This window comes from Sprattus sprattus, assembly GCF_963457725.1.
Source record: "Sprattus sprattus genome assembly, chromosome: 12".
NCBI classification, from domain to species: Eukaryota; Metazoa; Chordata; class Actinopteri; order Clupeiformes; family Clupeidae; genus Sprattus; species Sprattus sprattus.
The window spans coordinates 24,851,002-24,873,786 of NC_137910.1; the positions used below are offsets into that span (position 1 = coordinate 24,851,002).

The 22,785-nt window shown below is 42.9% G+C and overlaps 1 protein-coding gene across 3 annotated transcripts in view; it reads left to right on the plus strand.

The window, feature by feature from the left end:
* Window positions 1-3,132: 3,132 nt before the first annotated feature.
* klhdc3 (kelch domain containing 3) overlaps window positions 3,133-22,785 on the plus strand; it is a 37,944-nt gene continuing 18,291 nt past the window's right edge. The window contains exons 1-8 of one of the 3 annotated variants that reach the window (XM_080849021.1): window positions 3,133-3,249; window positions 5,833-6,074; window positions 8,532-8,708; window positions 9,072-9,187; window positions 9,693-9,764; window positions 14,022-14,235; window positions 17,771-17,857; window positions 19,123-19,231. In XM_080849021.1, the coding sequence (XP_080705147.1) occupies window positions 5,921-6,074; window positions 8,532-8,708; window positions 9,072-9,187; window positions 9,693-9,764; window positions 14,022-14,235; window positions 17,771-17,857; window positions 19,123-19,231 (929 nt within the window). In that variant the 5' untranslated portion in view covers window positions 3,133-3,249; window positions 5,833-5,920. Of the gene's footprint in view, window positions 3,250-5,112; window positions 5,260-5,789; window positions 6,075-8,531; window positions 8,709-9,071; window positions 9,188-9,692; window positions 9,765-14,021; window positions 14,236-17,770; window positions 17,858-19,122; window positions 19,232-22,785 lie in introns of those variants that run through there. The other 2 variants (XM_080849020.1, XM_080849019.1) reach the window with 2 other exon arrangements.

Below are 22,785 nucleotides of genomic sequence, written 5' to 3' on the forward strand. Positions count from 1 at the left end.
GACTTGCATTCTCTCATCACGGTTGGAATCCTGAAGAGGGTGGACAGGGAAGACTGTTTTAAGATGAGGCAGAGAAGGGAGTATAGTCACATATCCCACTGGGTATTTCTGCATGGTCATATATGGGATGCAGACATGGGCACACTTTAGACAGCTGGCGTCAAGTGCTTCATTGAAGTCTAATGTCACAACTAAAAGAGTGTCATAACTGTAGTACTAACATGTGCCTTGTGTATCATATACATAACATCACAGGACAAATACTACTAATATAATAAAACTGGGTACTCATAATAATAGATATTGCGTGCGGATTTTACGAAGACCATACAGCTGAACAATAACATAAGCAGCTCTGAATCAAAAGGGGTTGTGAAATGATTGGGAAGCATTGTGACACACACATAATTCTCTCCAGTTCAGGAAGTCATTATTTTTGCTATGGTGAAAGACATGGGGCATATATTTTGCTTTAAATGTATAGAGGGCATTCATTGTCAACTAGGCCAACACTTAACTCAGTCCCCTTCCTCCCCGTAGGTTGTCTTGTTATTACATACTGGTTGTGATTTCTGTAATTTAACACATGACAAAGTCTGTTGTTGAAAATAGATCCCCTGAGGTTAATGCCTTTATATGTTCAAAGTCATTTTGTTGTAGTTGTGTGGCCTGTGTTTGTCAGGCCAAGAGTGCTTTAACTTTGACCACAGTGTTCAGGCAGGGGGCAGCTGTTCCAGGGCCTGAGAAGAGGACAGTCTCGCCATTGTGTTGGTGGCTAACAGCTGGCATGGGATCAGAATGCCTCCACTCATGATAAGCCAATCAGATCGCTCGCTCAGGGAGCATGGCCCTTTGGTATTGACTGTGTGGCATATTTAAGGGCAGCTGGGACCACACCCCTCACTTGCCCCACCTACTGATCACCTGTGCCAGTTGCCCCTCTGAGAATGTGTTATCCTACTGCCCCTTAGAAACATGACATATCAATGTCATAAACAAAGAAAGCTAACATTCTTAATGAAGAAACTAGTTCTCTTCCAACATCTCTATAAAAGATTTGTCATAACTAAGTACAAAATGACCTGTTGGGAAATTCAATATATAGAAGTTATAACAGAAATGCATATTCAGGGAGGAAAAAAACAAAGTTTACAAAAGCTGTCCTTGCTGCAGCTCCGGCCAACAAATGCATATACTCAGCAATTGTTGAGTAGTTTAGAAAGAGAGCAGTGTCCTTGAATCTTGACATTCATAAAATATTTACAAGATCTACAATTTTTGGAGTCTGCAAAACGTTTTTCTCTCATCACATGTAATAACGCTTTTAAATTATTTTCAGAATGTTCACTGTTTTGTTATAGCCTTCTTAGAATGTGAACCTTGGCCTGTATTGGCTTGCTTGTTCTTTCATTACCAAAACGTATTGCTCATTTTTGCTCTTTCAGAAGAGACCACCAACCAGCTTACAGTCACTGTTCAACCCTAATACAGGTTGAAAATGTCAAGCATGTGTTCATCTTGGCTACAAAGAGAAAGTGATTTTTATTTACTTACATTTGAATGTTGTGTTGTATACACATACTGTACCTCTTTTTCCAGGAATCCAGTACAAATGCTGCATCCATACACAACTGTTGGATGCTCAGAATCTCATGCATGGAAACCAAACCACCAAAAGTTGTAACAGCATTCCATGTTGTGCTGCTCCTCGCCCCACATAACACTCTTTCGGTGCTTCTGAATGGCCAATGAGGACATCATGGACAACTGCATCAAGAAATACTTATGCCTATTTTAAAGTATTTATCAGAGCCTTCCAAACATTGAAAACGAAAATAGTGGCATGGTCAATCTGAAACCAATAACATGGTGTACATTTTCATGAATTATGTTAAGAGACAATTACAGAACCCTAGTGCAAAAAAAAAAAAAAAAACTCAAACCACTGATCTTATGTATACGGAAGAGGGAAATATTTGGCAGTTGCTACCCCAGACTTCATAACCTAGGCCTACAGTAAACCTCAAGGTCATGTTCATTCTAGTAATCCCCCATCAAACTCTGTTAAAGAGCATTTGCTAGCAACTTGGTTGCTCAGTCACCACTTCAGTCACTCTCTCATACATACACTTCTCTCTGCTGCTCTCTGCTGGTCCATTGTGGAAAGCAAAGATTGTCCTGTAAGTGAAACTTGAAACACTTTTAATAGCTAACATTTATTTCAGTAGGCCAAATGAGTCATAGCTCTTCATATTTACTACATGAGATATGAGATACTGTCGGTAGACGATGGTTGGAAGCCAGACGATCCGCTTCCCCTGGAACAGGTAGAACAAATAGTTACAACAAAAATGTCTGTAGCACAATTTTGACTATGCATTATGCGTCTCCGAGGCAACGTTTGAGATATTCAATTTGGTTTGAAATAGCATGTGCTACAAAAAACTGATCCGCCCAATAAATAAATAAATGAAGAAATCTGAAAAAAAAAAAAAAATTGCTCCATCTTACATCGACAAACTCCTATATCCTTCACAGAGGAAGTCACTGTTCGATTCATGTCTAAGGGAATATCTCAACATTTCAAATATGTATTTTAAATAATAATATGTTGTTCAAATATGACAGCCTCTTGTGCCTCTGTGGTTAGGTACATACATCTAGGACACTCATGGTACCCAAAACTTGTCTATTTAGGAGAAAAACAGGTTCATTTCAGGTGTGCACCTAGTTTTCTGAAGACTTGGCCGGTTTACGCTTTGCTTGACAACAGATAGACGTCCGCCTATCAAACGAACTTAAAGCTAGAACAGAAAGAATCCTGTAAGAAAAAGAAAAATATCGCATCGTTTATTTATTGAACTCTTCGGCTAGCGTGCAGTACTAAGCCCTATGAGACAAACCGGGTGACCCCTACAACTACAGTTAGCTGTGTAAACGTGATCTTGCGAAGGTATAACGAATTGGGAGAATAAACGTCACACGGTGTCCGGCGTGTATATCATGGGGATTTGTCTGATAATGTTTTGATGAGTAGACGAGCTCTGGGTAAGTTATATTTGTATAAGTTATTACAACTAATTCAACCTAAAGGCTACCTACTGCGATTCAGGCTTAGGATTCCAGCGTTGGGTCTCGCGACACGCTCCTTTATGCAGACCAAAACCGTCCCCCTAGACATGCATTTCCAAGAAGTCTCTTGCTCCGCCTACGTTAAATCTTTGGTATCATCGTCTGTCCGGTTTTAAGGTAACGTTAATGTATATTCGCTTGGTAGCTAGCGTTACGTCAAGCTACTTTTCACTAACTAACGGCTAGCGCAATATGAATGTAATGAAGACAGTTGTTCCACGTATTAAACAGCTTTGGTCATTTGTAACCATTTAGCTTTAGGCCTGGCAAAGTTGAAACTGGCTACTGTTCAGTGGCTAACATAGCTTGCCCGTAATTGCTATCCTAGAAAAGGCTATCTTGCTAACTGGCTAGGTAACTTTAGCTCTAAAATGTCAGTTGCTTATTATCTAACCTAACTAGCTAGCAAAATTATGTTAAACCTAATGTAGCCTTAACCAGGAAACACATTGCACGGTAAAAGCTCACACAAGCCATTCTTGTTAACAAAACGATGAACTAGCTAATATAGTATTGGTCAATACAGTGACACTAGCCAAAATTGTTAACATCGTTGGGTAACGTCAACTTAGTTGCTCAGTTGACATTTGCTGTTCTATCAGGTAATATTAGGAAATATTAACACAAGTTATGAGGGCCTTTTTGTGTGTAAAATCCAGCGCCCTGTTTATTCCTTTGTCAACCAAGGTAGTTATTGATACATCTGTCAAAGAAATATGTGCGGTGTGATAATGTTTGTGTCTAAGGTTAGCTGACGTTACCTTTCATTACTTCTAATGCTAGCTATGTTTAGCCACCTGTTCATATAAGCTTGGAAAACGTTACAGCTCTTTGACGTCCTTTATGTTTTCATAATCTAGGTAAGGAACATTGCACAGTAAATTAGAGCTATAGCTTGGTAGAATAGAGATAAGTCCACGTTAGTGACAGTCAACCACAAAATTGGACATATCACAGCCAGGTTTCGATTGTTGTCGTCTGCAGAGCTAACAAGCGGTGAGGTTAAACGTTATAAGATCTTTTTGATGTTATTTTGCCAACAATCCATCAGCGTAATCAACCCGATTTGTGAGCTTCAACGACACCTGCCCAGCTTGTTTTAATAGTGTGTTTAGACTTGCTAGCTACGTTAGTTCTCGCATTCAACCATGCCAGCTTGATTTAGAGTTTTTAGCTAACGAGGTAATGCCTGGTACAGTGGTACAGTATAGGCTAGGTTGTTGCTATTTAGCTGGCTAACCAGCCAATGTTGAAATAGCATGTAAATGTAAATTTTATGTAAGAATGCACATCTTACAGCAACACTTTATGAAGTTATTTTCAGCGATTGGTGATTGGTACCACTTTGCATTCCTCGACAAATCAGTATAACATTAATTTCAGAGTGTCAAAGGTCAAATCGGAGCAGTAGCGTGGTTCAGGTCGAATGATGTACTGTTTGTAAATATAGAGGCCTGTGTGGGGTAATCATGTGAGCTTCTTTTTCAAGAAAACAAGACTAGAGTCCACTAGAATAGTCGGATATTAAAATTAACCACAGCTCATGTTCCCATTGACTGTTATTTTCTGCTAAGCCCCTCAAGAATGTCTCACGGAGGGTCAAATATAGCCCAGTTTGTTTGTATCACAAGGCTATAGTTAATCTCTGATGCTTTGAGGCTATAGATCTGTGGGCAACCACTAATTTGCAGTCATTCTATATACTGTTTTTTAGTGCTCAATAAAAGCTTTTTTTTGTTGGTGAAGATGGTTAGTGTGCAGTATAGTCACATCACCAGGCGTAAACATAGAGTAAGACATGACCGTGTCGTTGAGTGCATAAGGGTGACCCCCAGCACATACAGAGGGGTATCAGGTGAAGTTCGGATCATGGCTATAAATCACAGGCTATCATGTTCCAGCTAAATATACTCACTGGCACTCTCCGGGGTACACACTTCCAGAAATCCTCCCCTGTGCATCTCTCTGCTTAGCCTAAACACATAGATAGACGTCCGGGGTAACCTTACCAGTCGTGCACGGGTTTGTTCCCTCGAAATGCACCATCAGAGTGGGAATAGAGTGGAAGCACAGCTCTCTGATTCCAAATTGGATGGTGGGGAGCATTGCGGATAACCAGCGGATCCTGTTAGTGTTGCATGAAGCTTATCCAGTGATTTTTAGAAGCTTTGCTTGGTTCAAGTTTTACAAGACAAAAAGCCCTCTGTGAGGTGGTGTGAGACCAGAGACCAATACTAAGTAATAATGCTTATTCTGATAATGCCAGTTTTGCACAGTTTTGCAGTTGTGTTTTGGTTGCTGCATTTTGAAGTAGTTTTGAGAACAGGTTTGGTGTTTGAAATTGGAATGTCTCCTGAGGCCTGTTTGTTCTCAAAGGGCGTAATTTTATCAGCTGTACTGAGCAAATCTTAGCTGTGACAGCACATTGGGCTGTGCGTTGAGAGGGTGTTGCTGTCTGTCGAGGTGCGACTGACTAGCTTCTAACTCTTAAAATATCCCACATCGGACTGTTAGCCCAGGGCTTTAGTGGTTCTGTCATCGGCATCGCCCAGCACTATCAACAAGGAAGGCAGTTTGGACAAACTCTCTAGCCCACCCCTCTTCAGTTCAGGTCTCGTGTGTGTGTGTGTGTGTGTGTGCCTGTTTCTGTCTCACAGTCCCCCCTCCGTGTCCTCTCTCCCCTTCCTCCCTGTCACACAGGCAGCAGGCACGGCTTGATGGGGCTCATTCCAGGCCAGGGGGTGATGGTCTAAGGAGTGGCCGGTTGGGAGGGAGGTGCCCGCGCGGGATGTTGCGCTGGTCGGTGCACCTGGAGGGAGGGCCGCGGAGGGTCAACCATGCCGCCGTGGCCGTGGGTCATAAGGTGTACTCGTTTGGTGGGTACTGCTCCGGCGAGGACTACGAGACACTGCGGCAGATCGATGTGCACGTTTTCAACACAGGTGAGTTGTGTGTGGATGTGTGGTGTGGTGTCATCCTTACCACTAGCAAAGATTGTACATTCTTCAGTGTGCTGTGTTTCGACAGGGCTGCTATTTAGTGGACTTGTCTTTGACATGAGTTGTGTCTTTGACATGAGTTAGTGTGGTGTAAACCCACAAATGTGGAGGCGGAAGCTAGGCATGTGTATCTACAATAATGACATCATGGATGATTGTTTTGTGCTATATTTCTCTCATTATCACTAGATTAGCTATCTATTTATCTAGATCTATAGATCTATCCATATCTTTCTATCTATAACCACAGGACTCTGCTTTGATGGTCTAATAATTGCTTTGGATGTCAGCCTGTCCTATACCCTCATGGGTGAAAAGTCCAAAATTGTGTTATCTAAAGGAATTCTCTAGTAGGGATAAATACACAGCATAATATACTGTAAGCGAGTGTGTTAAAGCAGTGAGCTGAAGGTGTTGTTTGTAGTGAAGGTTTGTTTCAACTTTGCCACTTTATTTAACTTTGGATAGCACAGTACTTATTTATACAGTACTGATTTTGATCCATGTTCCACGTGCTGAGTTTAGACTCTTGGCCGGTGATATCCTGTGTGTGTGCGTGTGCGTGTGCGTGTGCGTGTGCGCATGCGCGTGCGCATGCATTTGTGTTTGTGCACTTTTGTGTTGCGAGATGGAGGTGAAGAGGAAGTTCCTCGCAAGCCTTCTCCACACCTGACACGGTTGTGTTACTCCAGGTGTCTACAGGAGGCTTGAAGCGGTTGTGACCTTGTTTGCACTGAATGTTTCTGGGTGATTTACTGTTATGTTGTACTGGTTTGTTGCATTAAGCAAACATATCAGCAATCAAACTAATTGTCAACATCTGACTGATGTCTGGCTTTGTACACCAGAATGTTCACACCTGCCCAGCTAATTGCAGTTCAGTTTGAAGTATGGAGTTGGGCTGTTACATTGCATTGTTTAACTCCGCTACAATTAGCCCTTAATGAGAAGTAATACATTCCAGTAGTTTGTGGTAGTAGGTTAGTCATGCATTTAGTCATGAAATCCCCAAAAAACTTAGTTCATTTTGAGTTGAAAGCTTTTTCTGCTCCATGTTTATCTCCCTAATACATTGCTTGCCATGTTTGAATGAATTGCTACCACCTTAAGTGTCATCTGCCACACATTTATAGACCAAAGTGACAGCTGCGTTAAGAATGAACCTTTAGCCTGGATGTACTGTACAGCCTTCAGATTTGATAAACAAACCAAACATCCACCTGTACAATGTTATTAACTGTGTATGAAGCAGTTGAACTGTCCTGAATCCCCATTGAAGGCAGCTACTGCAGCTAATCACTTGAATATAATAAGAATTTAATTTCTTCACATGCATACCCTGCTCCAAACGCCCCAAAAGCCCATAACAGCCTCTTTAGTCCCTAGGCGTTGTATTTACCCCTTAGCTGTCTGCTGAGAGGCCAGGCATGTGACAGCTCCACACATGGTGCTAGAGAGAACAGAACCGTAGCAGAGCCGTGAGTTATGACTGCATACTAAAGACCGCAGATGTGGCTGCTAGGAGACCAGGACCCACACTCTGTCAGGCATTTTGACGTGGTATTGCCCAAGACGGCAGATTTGTGGTCCCTCCAGCCTGAGAAGATTGGTAATGGTCCCCGAGTTCATCCAGGAAACGGCATAGCTTGGCTTCAGCCTTTTTCCTGTCTTTATATTTGTGTTGAATGTTAACTGGCCCATTACTGCCCCCCCCACTCCTCTTATGTACTGGTGCTGATGATCTAATGAAGCTCTCTGGTTCTCCCTTTGCCTTAGAGGGTCTGAGTTTTAACAGGGGAGATCTCAGATGGCCATGCTTCTACACCTTAATAGGAAGGCACCGAAATGGGGTCATATCAGGCCTGCAAGTCTGGCATGTTAGATGTGCTGATCTCTGAAGCCCAGTCTTGATTCTAAGTGGATGACTCATTTGAATTGGAAATGGCAATGTGGGCTAGAGAAATGAATTAGCTCACAACACATATGCTGGTGGGCCTGTGCACATGTGCTTGTGGTGGATTTTAAAACCTGTTGGGGCGGTGATGTAATTCTCTCATCTTTTTAATTTGTGAGTTCTTTTACTTCAAACTCACCTCGCTCTGGGTTTATTGGTATGTGTTTATTTTAAAAGAGGTTGAATCATGCTTTCTTTTAGTGTGCACTTGTAAATATGCGGTTTTAATTCGGCAAGCCAGGGCTCCAGTGAAATCACCCCTAGCTGCAGCAGCAAGGGCACACACAGTCAAGTCTATTTTCCATTTAGCTCTCACACCCACACAGCTCTTTGAAATGATGGTGAGGTTGATTCAGAAACAGAAAGTACTGAAAATGATGGGATATTACCCATGTCCATGTAATCGTGGTCACTAAAGTCCCTTTTCTTGTCTGTCCCTCTGTTAGTGTCTCTGCGCTGGACCAAGCTGCCTCCAGTGCGCACCGGAGGCAGGGAGCGTGCCCGTGAGGTGCCCTACATGCGCTACGGCCACACGGCTGTGTTGGTGGAAGACACCATCTACATCTGGGGCGGCCGCAACGACACGGAGGGGGCCTGTAACGTCCTGTACGCCTTCGACGTCAGTAAGTGTGCCCTTTTTGCCTCCATCTTCTGTCATGAGGTGTTTCAGACATGTCTGTCCTTTCTTTTGGGGGATTTTCCCATAATCCCCTCATTCTGTTTGTTTTGTTTCTTCTCTTTCTTTCTTTCTTTCTTTATTCCTTTCTCTCTCACTCTGCCTCTCCCTGTTTCTATCTCTGTCATGGACTGATGGAACTGTCAGAATCTTTCAAACCTTGCACCCCTAACAACAGCCCATCTATTATTAGCATATGGGGATTATGCAGCCACTGTGTATACCACTGACCTTCAAATACTATAGGTTCAGTCTGTCCCACAGCACAAAGTAAAACACATGCCCCTTCTCTCTCCTCTCCCTGCTCTAGACCATCACCGCTGGTTCACACCCAAGATCTCGGGGACAGTCCCAGGCGCACGGGATGGCCACTCTGCCTGCGTCCTGGGCAAAGCCATGTACGTCTTTGGAGGCTATGAACAACTGGTGGGTGTCAGAGCCAACGTTTTTATTACCCTCCCTTGCTCATCCTCACACTTGCTAATAAATGGATAGCCCTCTGCTAATTCTAGCCTTATTGTCTTTGACAAATGGGCCTATTTTCAGTAGCGCACACAAAGTAGCCTTAGTTGAGTTTATGTTATTAGGGGTGAAGGTGATAATCGCCCAGGAAGATCAGTTATTAATTCGGGGATTCACTGAAAGAACAAATGGGTTGTGTTGTTGCTACTCAGTCAGTGGAGCACGGCAGGTGTTTGGGTAGATGCTATTCTTAGCTCTTCTTGGCTTCTACACAACAGTGCACACGGGGAATTTGTTTGTTCGCTTTTGAAATTCAGCTTCATGCCTCAAAGCATTCTGCGTGTTTAGAAGTAAATTCGTGTGACCAGACAAGAAAGATGTCAGATCCCTACAGTCTTGTTGAAGTTATATTCTAGTTTGCCATGTATCACAAACACAAGCCTCAACTGTTTGTCATTGCCTCTTTCAGGCCGACTGTTTCTCTAACGACATCCACAAGCTGGACACCACCAGCATGGTCTGGTCCCTAGTCAACGCAAGGGTAAGTCAAACACACACACACTCAAACACACAAACGCACACATACCTTGTCTTTGAGGACCATCAGCCAGCACCCGGTTATATACACGTGTCCCCAATGTTCACATGTCTTTGCACCATTGCTTGTCCCTGTCTATGCTTGTGTGTATGTGTTTCTGTGTAAGTGTGTAAGTGGAATTGACAGTCAATGGTCAGTTGCGTGTAGAGTGGACATGGTTGCACATGAAGGAGATCGTGATCTGATAATGCACACGGCTGGCACAAGGCCGCCCCCCTCAGAACCCCCTCCCCCCTGACTAGCTAATCCAGAACACTGGGAGACTGCCAAGCATTAAGAGGCGATGAGATGCTGGATTACACTGTACACTGGATTATGGCTGTGTATGGATTTCTACTCCCTCTACAGTTGGGCTTTTATGCTAAGATGTGTGTGAGTGTGTTTGTGTATGTGTGTGCACGGCACACACGCATGTGGTGGGTCCACGTGCATGGTTATCTGCTTTGTATCGTAAAACACAGTCTTGCTGTTCGCACACTGAATGAGTGGAGTAGCTAGCATGACTAGATGGGCTCATTTTGAAGGCAGGTGTTTGTACAAGTCTGATGCTGTACCTATGCGTTAAACCACAACTGTGTCAGTAAACATCTACCTATTTTGGTTTACATTTGCAATCTCTATTTTTTTCTCTCTTTCTCTTTCTCTCTCTCTCTCTCTCTCTCTTTAAGAAGCTATAACTTTCTTTCTTTCTCTCTCTCCCCTCTCCAAAACCAGACCAGACACTACATAGGGCTCCTTGTGATTGTGTATTCTCTCTCCCGCCCACTAGCCCCCTTCTATACTGTCATGAGAGAGTGTCATGCATTATTCCCAGTGTGTGGAGAGGCCACAGAGCTGCTCTCTGTATGTGTGTCTGGGGTAAACATGCTCTCAGTCCTGAGACGTCTGAAGCATGTGAGAGGGCACTGCTCAGTTATGGCCAATACCCACATGGGGAGAAGAAAGTACCCTGTAGGTACACTTGGAACTTTCCACAGATGAATTTGTTCATTGTGTGATTTAAAGTGAACTTTGAAACGTTACGGCTTTTACGTAAACAGTCACACCGTCCCCAATCACTTCCGGTTACCTTAAATGACTTGGATCACTTTCTCTTCCAGAACATCAGGTTTTCTTTGTTCGCTCTCTCATTCTCTCTGCTCGTACAGGGGAGCTCACTTACCTCTCTTGCTCTTTATCCATGAAGACGCTTCATGGCAGCTCTCTCCGTGTGGGAGACGAGACTCCAGCACCACACTTATTGTGCACATCTGAGCATAGGACTGCATACGTCTCATCAATGTAAATGTGTTGATTTGGTTGACTCACTTTGCTTCATTGTTGATCTCTTTTCATAGTTTGGTTACAATGTAGTTGGCTTCGTCACACCAGACACAAGTTGTTGTGCACAGTAATAATTACATTACACATACTTGCGTAACATACTAAGGCAGAACAGAGGAACCCGCGCACACACAAACACACACACACACACACACACACACACACACACACACATTCTTTCTGGCACTTACTCCCATAATCCCATTAATGTATCAGGTAAAAACAAACAAAGAACAACAAACAACATATGTGTGTTCCCAACTAACTGTAGCCTATTTAACGGAATGCTACTAGAGCTCTAACCTCTGTGAGAGGTGTGTAAAACATGCAATGTCTCACACCAGTTAACCTACCTATGATCTATACTTGCTGTCTCTAGCTTAGGGAACCATATTAACAGTTTGTAGTTGCTAGCGTGTGTTATATGATCTCCTGTTAATATGAACTTGTGTTAACAGCTGCACAGGCTCCCTTAGGGTTTCTACCTTTTCCTATTATAATTGTGAGGTGACTCTTACATCAGCTAGATAACTATCCATCATGTCATGCAAAAGGAACTCTACCATTTAAGGTTTTTTAAAAGTCTCATTTAACTTGCTAGCTAGCTTGTTAGCTAGCAGAGCAACATGACAACCATAGAGTTTCTCAAAATCAGCTGGTCTTAAGTTCAGAGTGATCACAGCCACTTGTGGATGATGTTAAATGTCACATAGACATTGTACAATCCTGAGATAAATAATGGGACATGAGTGTGGCAAGGCCTTACTCTGATACCAATGTAGTGAATGAAGGGGGTGAAGCCCCCTCTCCCCCTTGCCTTTCTTGGACACGTTAATTTAGTGGTTTCCAGGGGGTCTATAAAGAATTTGACTGAAACATTTAGCGTCCATTCTCACACAACACCATAACACTACGTTAAAGCTTAATAAATGCATGTTTTTCACTGTGAGTGGGAATGAGGTAGCCTGCATGTGCGTGTGCACATACAACGAGAGGGTGTAGCATTTTTCCTTGAAATAACCAGACAATACATGACAATGATCTAACATTGAATACACTGCCGTTAATACATGGGTGCGGTACATGGGTTAATACATACATAGTTAATACATGGGTTTGTTTTATAACATTACATAAAGGTCTGTGGTGCGGTTTATATACGGTGTGGTTAATAGTCTGGAAAATACACAGTATTGTGAGTATTACTCTAGATAATAACTCGACTTCCATGGTGATCATGTGGCCAAATGAAGAGACACCGAAGTGGCAAACAAGTTCAGCTTTGCCGCAAGGTTCCGACATACAATTCAACCACAAGCAATCGGAAGTAACATTTTGAAGTTCAATTGTAATTGAGGGGCAGTGCTTTTACGGTTGATTTCTTTGGATGCTTCATTTGAAAGAATAAATATATACTACCGTTTCTTAAATATGCAGTGCCAAACTTTTTTAACTTATGGCATAAGTGGAAAGCGTGGACAACTTGTTCATACTGGTTCAGAGAGGTCCAACTAGCATATTGCCCTTTAGTTAACGACATGGTTTGAGCACAGCAGCCCTTTTACTGGATACTTAGGCCCAATCTCAATACTTCCCCTTACCCCTTATCTTACCCCTTACCCTTGAAATTGCGCGTTCATGTGAGAGCTAGTGGTGTCTCAATACCCAACTTGATCAAGATTAAGGGGTAAGGTTAAGGGGTGTATGGCCCTCGTTTTTGAGATGATCGGAGAGCTACCTTAACTCCAAGGGCTATCCCAGAGCACACCGCGAAACCAGCTCGGGAATTTTCAAAAAAACATGGCTGCTTGAAGCGAGGAATATTTTACATGAATAAAGCTATCTACACAACTTTTTATATGTTTATAATGACTCGGTTTGATCTGAAATGTGCTACTCGAACGATGCATAGTATTGTCGGTCTTAACTGAAGCTTTCAAACGGTAGTTTTAGGATACAATTAGCGCGTATACCACCACTCCATTGGCTTATATGGTAGCTTGCCAGCTATCATTCTACATACACTACATGTAAGTATTTTTGGCTTATAATTAATTTAAAAATGACGACAGTCTTGTTTCGTGCTCTACAGAGTTGTATACATATATATTTGCAACCATGTTCTTCATTAGACTTTTTTTAAATCGCTAGTTTCATAGCTCATACAGTCACGCATGACGTACCCGAAACCGAGTGGCGTCTCATTTCATAGGGGAAAGATCTCAGCCCTTGGCCCTTACACTTGCAAGTGCTAGGGTTAAGACTAAGACAAGACTAAGCAAAAGGGGCAAGGAGAAGAATCGAGATTCAGCCTTAGCCTTTGTTCTTGTTGTTTGTCTCGATTAATGAGGGAATTTTGTGAAAAGAAGTTAGGAAGTAAGTTTTCTTTCATCAGGAATTGAGATAAAAATGTAACCAATGGCCGATAATCAAACATTTGCAAATTTCTACCCCTAGTGTGGGGATGTGGCAGTGTTAACTTGATGTTTCTCCAGGTCCGAAAGGTCTGTTTGGCCCACAGATTTAGATTTTTCTGTGATATCCAGAAGTTAGACTGCAGAGCCTGTTCTTCTATGAAGAGTAGTTTTCTTCTACTCTTCCTAACTCCTTCTGTGCTGCTCTTTCATGCCTTGCTTAAAGTGTCATGTCAAATGTTTGCAATGTTTACATTCTGAAGTTAAACTTGGGTCATGACTTTGTGAGCAGTTGTAATAGGCCGTGTAATAATTGGCTTACTCAGAAAATTACTTTGATAAACTCAAAGCTAAGTTGTACGCAAAATTAAAAGTGATAATAATAATTAATCATATAGGTTGTGTGATGTATGAATGGAGTAGTTTTCCCATCCTGACCAGTCTTGTTCGATCTTACCTCTAGGGCACGCCGGCACGCTGGAGGGACTTCCACTCGGCCACTATTATCGGTACGAAGATGTTTGTGTTTGGTGGCCGGGCGGATCGCTTTGGGCCTTTCCACTCCAACAATGAGATCTACTGCAACAAGATCAAAGTGTTTGACACAGAGACAAACTGCTGGCTCAGTACGCCTAACACACAGCTGCTGCCTGAAGGACGCAGAAGCCACTCTGCCTGTGAGGAACACACACACACACACACACACACACACACACACACCCAACCACACTCACCCCCCTCCCCCCCACACACACACACAGCACTTTAACACTTGTGGCTGGTGGAAACAGCAGCGCATGTCCATGGTTGCACAAAAATAGATACTTCAGAGAGAGGTAAAGATGTGGTCAAATGCTCTAAGTGGGAGGGGAAGGGTTGGTTAAGGTCAACCAGTAGCATTGCCAAATAGACCCTCTAGTCCCTTCAGGAATCTCGAATCAGCTTAAACACTCTTAGCGTAAACCCCTTCAGTAGTTGTTCTATTCACATGCTAAAGACTTTGTCATTACCTGTGGCTTTAAGGGAGGAGATAGACCACACAGGACAAAGTCCACTGTATACAAAAACACCACTCTGGTCAAAGAATAATTCCTTGATTTTGAGTCGAGCCCTACCATTTGGAAGTAGATGGTAGTAGATTTGGAATTCGTTCAAGGTACATTTCATACATGTTTACTCACGCATGCATCAAGAGGGATATGGAGAGAACTGCAGTATTTTTCGGTAGAAGTCTTATTGCGGTAATAAAGACCAGGAGGCCGGCCTGAGGCGCAGTACCCTATTACAAAACAAGTCAAAGGATGGGTCAAAGGATGTACACCTGGCGACACCCATTTGGAAACCTACATGACAAACGGAAATGGCCGCTAGATAACCGCTAGATTAAAGTGAAATGGGCTTTGCCATCGCCCGAAGTTTCCTGCAGAAAAGAACAAACTGCTGCAATGGAACACTGAATTAGCCCCAAGCTCTTGGTGAGGCACCACAGTTTAACTCTCCTCCTCTTCAGTCTGAATACACTTGTAGTGGAAGACGCTCTACCCCCTTGAATAGTGGCAATATCAGCTGGATTGACACGGACCTTTATTTTGCTTCAACCCACCAATTCCACAGTTGCGGTCACCTCTCCTTTTGCCAACAGTGGGACCCCAAATTATTCTGATTACCTTGCGATGGAGAGACCATTCTGACAAGCATGGATCCCCTATATGTTCCTCCCTCATTACATAGAGAGGCTGACTGCTCTGGGACACGGGTCATAAGCACACCCCAAAATCTGTGGGGTTGTTCTGGCAAATTGAAGTCTGTCACGTCTGCATAGTTTCCAATACCCAGGGTGTAGTTGGACATTACTGCCACAAGGGGGCAGCAGAGGCTAAGGTCTTGACCTGATTTGATTGTGATGCAATTGTGCTCTCTAGTGGCCATAGGAAGAAACAGCTGGCCAAGGTCTCCAGAGTACACTGGACATAGACGCGGTATTTATGATATCCGTTACATGGCTTTTAACTTAGAACTAGAAAATGCATTTCCTGAAGGAAATACCAGTGCATGAAATGCAAAAGTAAAGAAAGGAAGAATAAAAGAAAGAAGAGTGAAAGAAGGAAAGAAGAAAGGAAAGAAGAGTAAAAGAAGGGAAGAAGTGTGGAAGAAATTAAAGAAGAGTGAAGAAAGTAAAGAAGAAGGGAAGAAATGTGGAAGAAATTAAAGAAGAGTGAAGAAAGTAAAGAAGAGTGGAAGAAAGAAAGAAGAAAAGAAAGAAGAGTGGAAGAAAGTAAAGAAGAGTGGAAGAAGGAAAGAAGAAATGAAAGAAGAGAAAAAGAAGAAAGGAAAGAATAGTGGAAGAAGGAAAGAAGAAAAGAAAGAAGAGTGAAAGAAGGAAAGATGAGTGGAAGAAGGAAGGAAGAGAGGAAAGAAGAGTGGAAGAAGGAAAGAAGAAAGGAAAGAGTGAACAAGAGTGGCTCTGGATAAAGACAGTAAAGAGAGAGTGAAGAGGGAAAATATTGAAAGAAGGAGAGAAAAAAGAGTGAAGCAGAGAGATAGATTGTGAGCGAAAGTAGAGTGAGAGGGATGGAGAGAAAGAAGGAGAGAAAAAAAAGTAGAGTATGGAAGGTGTCTTAATATTCCTAGTTATACAGTTGAATGGAGAGGGACAGAGAGAAAGGGAGCCTTGGAACATTGGCGCAGGTGTCAGTGAAGCACAGGTGCAAGCCAGTTTAATGACCCTATTATGACGTCATAATGGCCCAATGTAAGTCAATGGGAAAATTTTGATTCGTTTTTCTTTAATATCTTAGAAAGTATAAAGTTCAGAAAAATTAAAATTACATAGCATAAGTGTCCTTTACAAGACCTACCCAGCAAAGTTTGAACGAAGTGTCTAAGTGAAGCGGTTCGAGCTGAATTAAGCGCAGAAAAAGGTAAGCGGAATAAGAATAAGAAACGAAGGAATAACAATACAGGGCATTTCATGCACTGTAATTACACTGGGGAACAAACTATAGGTTAACCCCAGTAGAACTGAACCCAGTAAGTTAAAACCCTTTTTAGCTGAGCATTGGGCCAACAGGACAGTGTGGACATGTGCATTTGCATAACAAAAGGCTACTGCTGATTGTAGGTGGACATATACGGGTGATGTGGGATATCCCAGTGACAAGGAAAGAACCTGACGCATTAAACACAAGCAGCAGTGACCAGTAGAATCACTCCGGTAGGGTTACTGGGGAGTGCATGAGACATAGGAGGTTGGGAGCTATGTTTATGTTGATGAATTTGAGCACCTGACCAACCTTGAATGCAATCTCTTTCTGCATTCTATTGCAGTTAAAAAACTAAAAAGAGATTGTTTAATGAAAATGTGCTGGTATGTATGGCGTTTCATTTTCTGCTTTAGTCTTATTAGACTACAATGTGTGTTTGGAAATAATGAGAAATGTCCTTATTGGTTATTTACATCATGGATGGTATTCGTTTACTGCTGACTGAGCATTTAATTTGCACACATTAGACTACCTCATGCAGACTACTTGGGGTTGTGAATTAACCTGACCTAACACTGACATGTGTGAAATCCTGTTGAGGTGTATCCTCAAGTGTGTATGTTGTCTCTGGTGGTGGCATGAGTGCTAGGGGGCAACATGTAGAGCGTGTTTCAGCTTATAATATAATAATAGTGTTTAATAGTGTTTTCTAATAGTGTTAATAGTATAGTGTTTTCTTAGACAAGCAGTGTGGTATAATGGATGGAGTATAGTACAAAAAAAAAAAAAGTCTGTGTATAGGCTGCACCTATTGCACCTGAGTATTTACTGCAGAGCTGCAGAATGTTGACAAAATCAGTGTATAAACCCCAGTTAAAAATAATTCAATTAGGGTAGGAGAATTGGAGAATGAGCTGCCTTACTCGCAGCAGCTCACTGGGGTGTAGAGGTGAAATACAGGAAAGCCCTGTGTAGAGAATGGAACAGAAGTTGGCTGGTTCTTAAAGGACTCTAGATCCTCTTTTTTTTTTTTAGTGTTAGGGGAGAATACTTTTCATTTCACAACTCACAATGTTTTAACTACACACACACACACACACACGCATATATATTCACTTGCAGAGAACGCTTACCTCACACAAAATTGGAGATCACCAGTTTTGTTTCGATGACTTCTAGCAAGTGATTTGTCTCACTCTCTCTTCTGGTTTGCCCCCCTCTAATACAGTTGCCTACAATGGAGAGCTGTACATTTTTGGAGGCTACAACGCCCGGCTGGACCGCCATTTCAACGACCTGTGGCAGTTCAACCCAGGTGAGTGAGTGAGAGCCATCATTCGAGGAAGCCTAGGGCTGGCTCCAGTGCACTCCTCTTGGCCCGGCCTGCTTTTCTCTCCCTCCATCTCCAGAGCAAGCTGGCAGCAAGGTTTCCATAGCAATAGTCGAAGGCCTGGACACAGATGGCCACTGCATGTCTTGCCTTCATCTAGTGGCTCTCAGTGTACAGATTGTCAGTCACTTATTTCCTTTTGTTTGGTTTATTCTTATTTCATTTGGAAGATGGCTATGATGGCAGCATTTAGCGGTTGGTGTGTTATAGTCAAAATTAGACATGATAGCTTCACAAAGAAATTAAGTAATTTTTTCTCCCTCAGTAATGAATGTAAATGTTTAAACACCTAATGGTGGCAAAGCAAGTGTTACCTGTAGTACATCGGTTTGGCCAATAGATGACAGCATAAACTCTACCATCTCAAGCACAACCCTTTGCTCCACCACTTGGGTGCAGAGTGGCCCGTTGCCGTAGCAACGCAGTGATGCTGTTGCCATCATGAATTGGTCGGATTAGCCAGGCAGGGCCTGCCTTATATGGAGTCTTGTGAGGCACTCGCCGCTCAGCCTGCATCACAGACGCGTAAAGAGAGGGAGAGAGAGCAAGAGAGAATAAGGGCCCAGCTATTTCTGAATCACTCCGTTTTGACTTCAGGGGCAAAAAGCTCCCTGCGTCTGACCTACATCTTTGTATATTTTCTAAATGTTGAGGAGGAGAACTTGTCTGGGAATTCCCCGCCCCTTCACTGCATTTCATTTGCTCAGTTGGTCTGGCGAACTACTCAACAGCGGTCCACTTCAGTCACGTAATTGGACACGCCTTTAACCAATCAGACCAACGATACTATACAACGATACAACGACCGGTAATAAAGCAAACAGATATTTTTTCTGTATGAATTGGTCCAGGGCAAGTTTCTGTTCTGTTTTCAAAGAAAACTTGCCTTATCGAAGTTTTGCGGTGCTTCGGCGGCCACCATGTCCAATGTTTAAAAACTGTCCGTGCCGTAGCTTTTGTAGCCGTGGTTAGTTTAAATCCGCCAATGGCAAACCATTAAGCCATACTTAGTCAGCCATGCCACTGGAACAGGTAGGCCTACTTGCTGGGCTTAGAAGCATCTATTTTTCCCATGGAGAAGAGCTTGAAGTATACAATTTAGTAAAATTGTTCTGTATCTGTATGTTTCTAAATGATTCATTGTTTGTTTGTGTGTTTGTTTGTGTGTGCGTGCGTTTGTTTGGTGGCAGAGGCTTTCTCCTGGAAGAAAGTGGAGCCCAAGGGGAAGGGGCCTTGCCCTCGGCGGCGGCAGTGCTGTTGCATGGTGGGAGACCGCATCATCCTGTTCGGGGGAACCAGGTAACACTCAACACTCTCCTCACACTATCCCCAGAACTCCCAGGTAACACTCAACACTCTCTTCACACTGTTATCCCAAGAATTCCCACACACACATAACTATTTCCATGTGTCACTCTCACTCCCACATAACCACCGGCTGCAGTGGTGAAGGCCTCATCAGAGTTTTGGGTTGGGGTTGACTCCCTTTCATCTCCTGAGACGGGAGCCTCCGGGCTCCTATTCCAAACGTCTCTCCTAAGAGCTCAGTAGCTCAAGTCAATAGAGGCTGCCAATAGGCTGTCATAGCCCGCTAGCTGCTGAGAAGGAGTCCTCTGATAAGCTATGATATTTCATTACCTGTGTAGATAGTGACTGCTGATAGGCTCAGATTGGCCTCTGGGCTGTGTAGTGGGAGATATGCGCTGTAGCTGGGCCCGTCCCAGTAGCTGTGTAAATACAGATTGCTGATTGGCTCCGATAGCCTGGTAGCTGTGTAGATGGCACTTGCTGATAGGCTCGAATTGCTCAGTGGCCGGCGTCGTAGAGTGGCTGACGGCCGGAGGGTCTTTGCATGGCTGCATGGGGTTTGATAGCCAGCTTTATCAGCCCGGCTCGCCCCTATCAGCTGAACCCATGCTGTGCCAGCCTGATTGTGTGAGAGCGAAAGCCCAGTTTTTTTTTTTTCAATCTCTGTCTTGTTTGAAAAGATTACCGTCTTGTATTGATAAGTGGACAAAGTTTTAGAGAAACCATAAGAGAATGTATCTGAAGAGTATTTAGAACAATCAAAATCAGTTGCAAACAAGTTGAATCCATCTAGACTGTAGCTCCTTCACTTTTACAGTTACAGTTTTAAAGTTTACACCTCTGAGAGACCAGGAACATGCATTGTTGTGTACGCCAGAGTGTTGTCTGTTTTGATCACATCTACTTAATTCACATGATGGTCTTTATATGAGAGGACCTGCCTAATACCTGCCTAATAGTAGTAGGGTGTTGCTCAGAAGATGAATGCAAAGGTTCTGTGTACAAGATTCTCTCATGACTCATGCTGTTGTAATAAACCAAAAAAAGAGCTTCATTAAACGCCTCACAATTGACAGCTGCCCATATTTACATGCGGGCATTGTAAGCAAATGAATCATGATGATCGTGGCCAGCCCATCTGTCAGTCTAGGCTGAGCTGAAGCATGATATCCAGGGCATCTTAGTCCTTTTGTGAAGATTTAGGGACCCTAATTTCGCAGAACAAGCCTATCATTTCCTGATCAGTTAGAATGTAACGGGATAGGATATCTGAGCCATTTACATTTTATTATGAATCATTAAACCATTTGAATACACAGAGGAAAGGTGTGAGGTGTGAGTGGGATGATTCCTCTGAACACTGCCTCAGAAGCCTGTTATCTGACCTCTTTGGATATGTATAGTACAGGTGCATCTCAATAAATTAGAATATCATCAAAAAGTTGATTTATTTCAGTAATTCTATTCAAAAAGTGAAACTCATATTTTATATAGGTTCATTACACACAGACTGATATATTTCAAGTGATTATTTCTTTTAAATTTGATGATTTATAACTGACAGCTAATGAAAACCCAAAATTCAGTATCTCAGAAAATAAGAATATTACTGAAGACCAATAGAAAAAAGGATTTTTAACACAGAAATGTTGGACTACTGAAAAGTATGAACATGTACAGCACCCATTACTTGGTCGGGGCTCCTTTTGCATGAATTGCTGTAGCAATGCGGCGTGGCATGAAGGCAATCAGTCTGTGGCACTGATGAGGTGTTATGGAAGACCAGGTTGCTCTGATAGTGGCCTTCAGCTCTTCTGTGTTGTTGGGTCTGTTGTCTCGCATCTTCCTTTTCACAATACCCTATAGAATCTATGGGTTTTAGGTCAGGCAAGTTTGCTGGCCAATCAAGTACAGGGATACCATGGTCCTTAAACCAGGTACTGGTACCTCTGGAAGTGTGTGCAGGTGCCAAGTCCTGATGGAAAATGAAATCCGCATCTCCATAGGATGGTCAGCAGAGGGAAGCATGAAGTGCTCTAAAACATCCTGGTAGATGGCTGTGCTGACCTTGGACCTGAGAAAACACAATGGACTAACACCAGCAAATGACATGGCACCCCAAACCATCACTCACTGTGGAAACTTCACACTGGACCTCAAGCAACTTGGATCCTGTGCCTCTCCTCTCTTCCTCCAGACTCTGGGACCTTGATTTCCAAATTAAATGCAAAATGTACTTTCATCTGAAAAGAGAACCTTGGACCACTGTCTATAGCCCAGGTGAGATGCCACTGACGATGTCTCCGGTTCAAGAGTGGCTTGACACAGGAATGGGACAGTTGAAGACCATGTCCTGGATACGTCTGTGTGTGTAGGCTCTTGAAGCACTGACTCCAGCTGCAGTCCACTCCTTGTGAATCTCCCTTGAATGGGCTTTGTTTCACAATCCTCTGAAGATGTGGTTATCCCTGTTGCTTGTGCACCTTTTTCTACCACATTTTTTCCTTCCATTCAACCTTCCATTAATGTGCTTGGATACAGCACTCTGTGAACAGCCAGCTTCTATAGCAATGACCTTTTGTGTCTTACCCTCCTTGTGCAGGGTGTCAATGATCGTCTTCTGGACAACTGTCAAGTCAGCAGTCTTCCCCATGATTGTGTAGCCTACTGAACTAGATTGAGAGACCATTTAAAGGCTCAGGAAACCTTTGCCGGTGTTTAGAGTTAATTCGATGATTTGAGTGTGACACCATGAGTCTTCAATATTTAACTTTTTCACAATATTCTAATTTTCTGAGATACTGAATTTTGGGTTTTCATTAGCTGTCAATTTTAATAATCAAAATTGGAAGAAAGAAACACTTGAAATAGATCAATCTGTGTGTAAACAATCTATATAATATATGAGATTCACTTTTTGAATAGAATTACTGAAATAAATCAACTTTTTGATGATATTCTAATTTATTGAGATGCACCTGTTTGTCCAAACTGTATATATATATATATATATATATATATATCCATGTAATGTATATTTGCAGACGCCTATGCAGACAGCAGTCAGTGCTGGTGTTGAGGGCTGAGGAGGAGAGAAGTGCAGTGGTAGTGGTAGCGTCTTGGGCTCTGTCACTCACCCAGGGCTGAGGGGAGCGCTGTGCAAACAGGATTAGGACCTGGAGTGAGGGGTGTGTTTGCCGAGGCCCAGAGGGGGAAAGACACTGTTGTTATTAATTAGACTGGACACACTCCACGGGATTTTCACCACTCCAGGATTAGGGGCGGGATTTCCTCTCCGGAGTCATGATTTCCTGTCCTGCACGTGTGGACTATAAACGAGCATGAAACGAAGGGAGCGAGCAAGCGAGGAATTTTTGGGAATGGGGGGCCGGTGTGTTTGTGCCAGAGGGAAAAACAGAAAGAAAGAAAATAGTGGAGAGTGAAGAAGAGAAACACAGACAGAGAGTAATTGAGGAAGGAAGGTTGAAATGTTGAAAGGAGCTGTGCTGCCTAACAGAAGCTGATGAATATGGCAGTAATTGCTT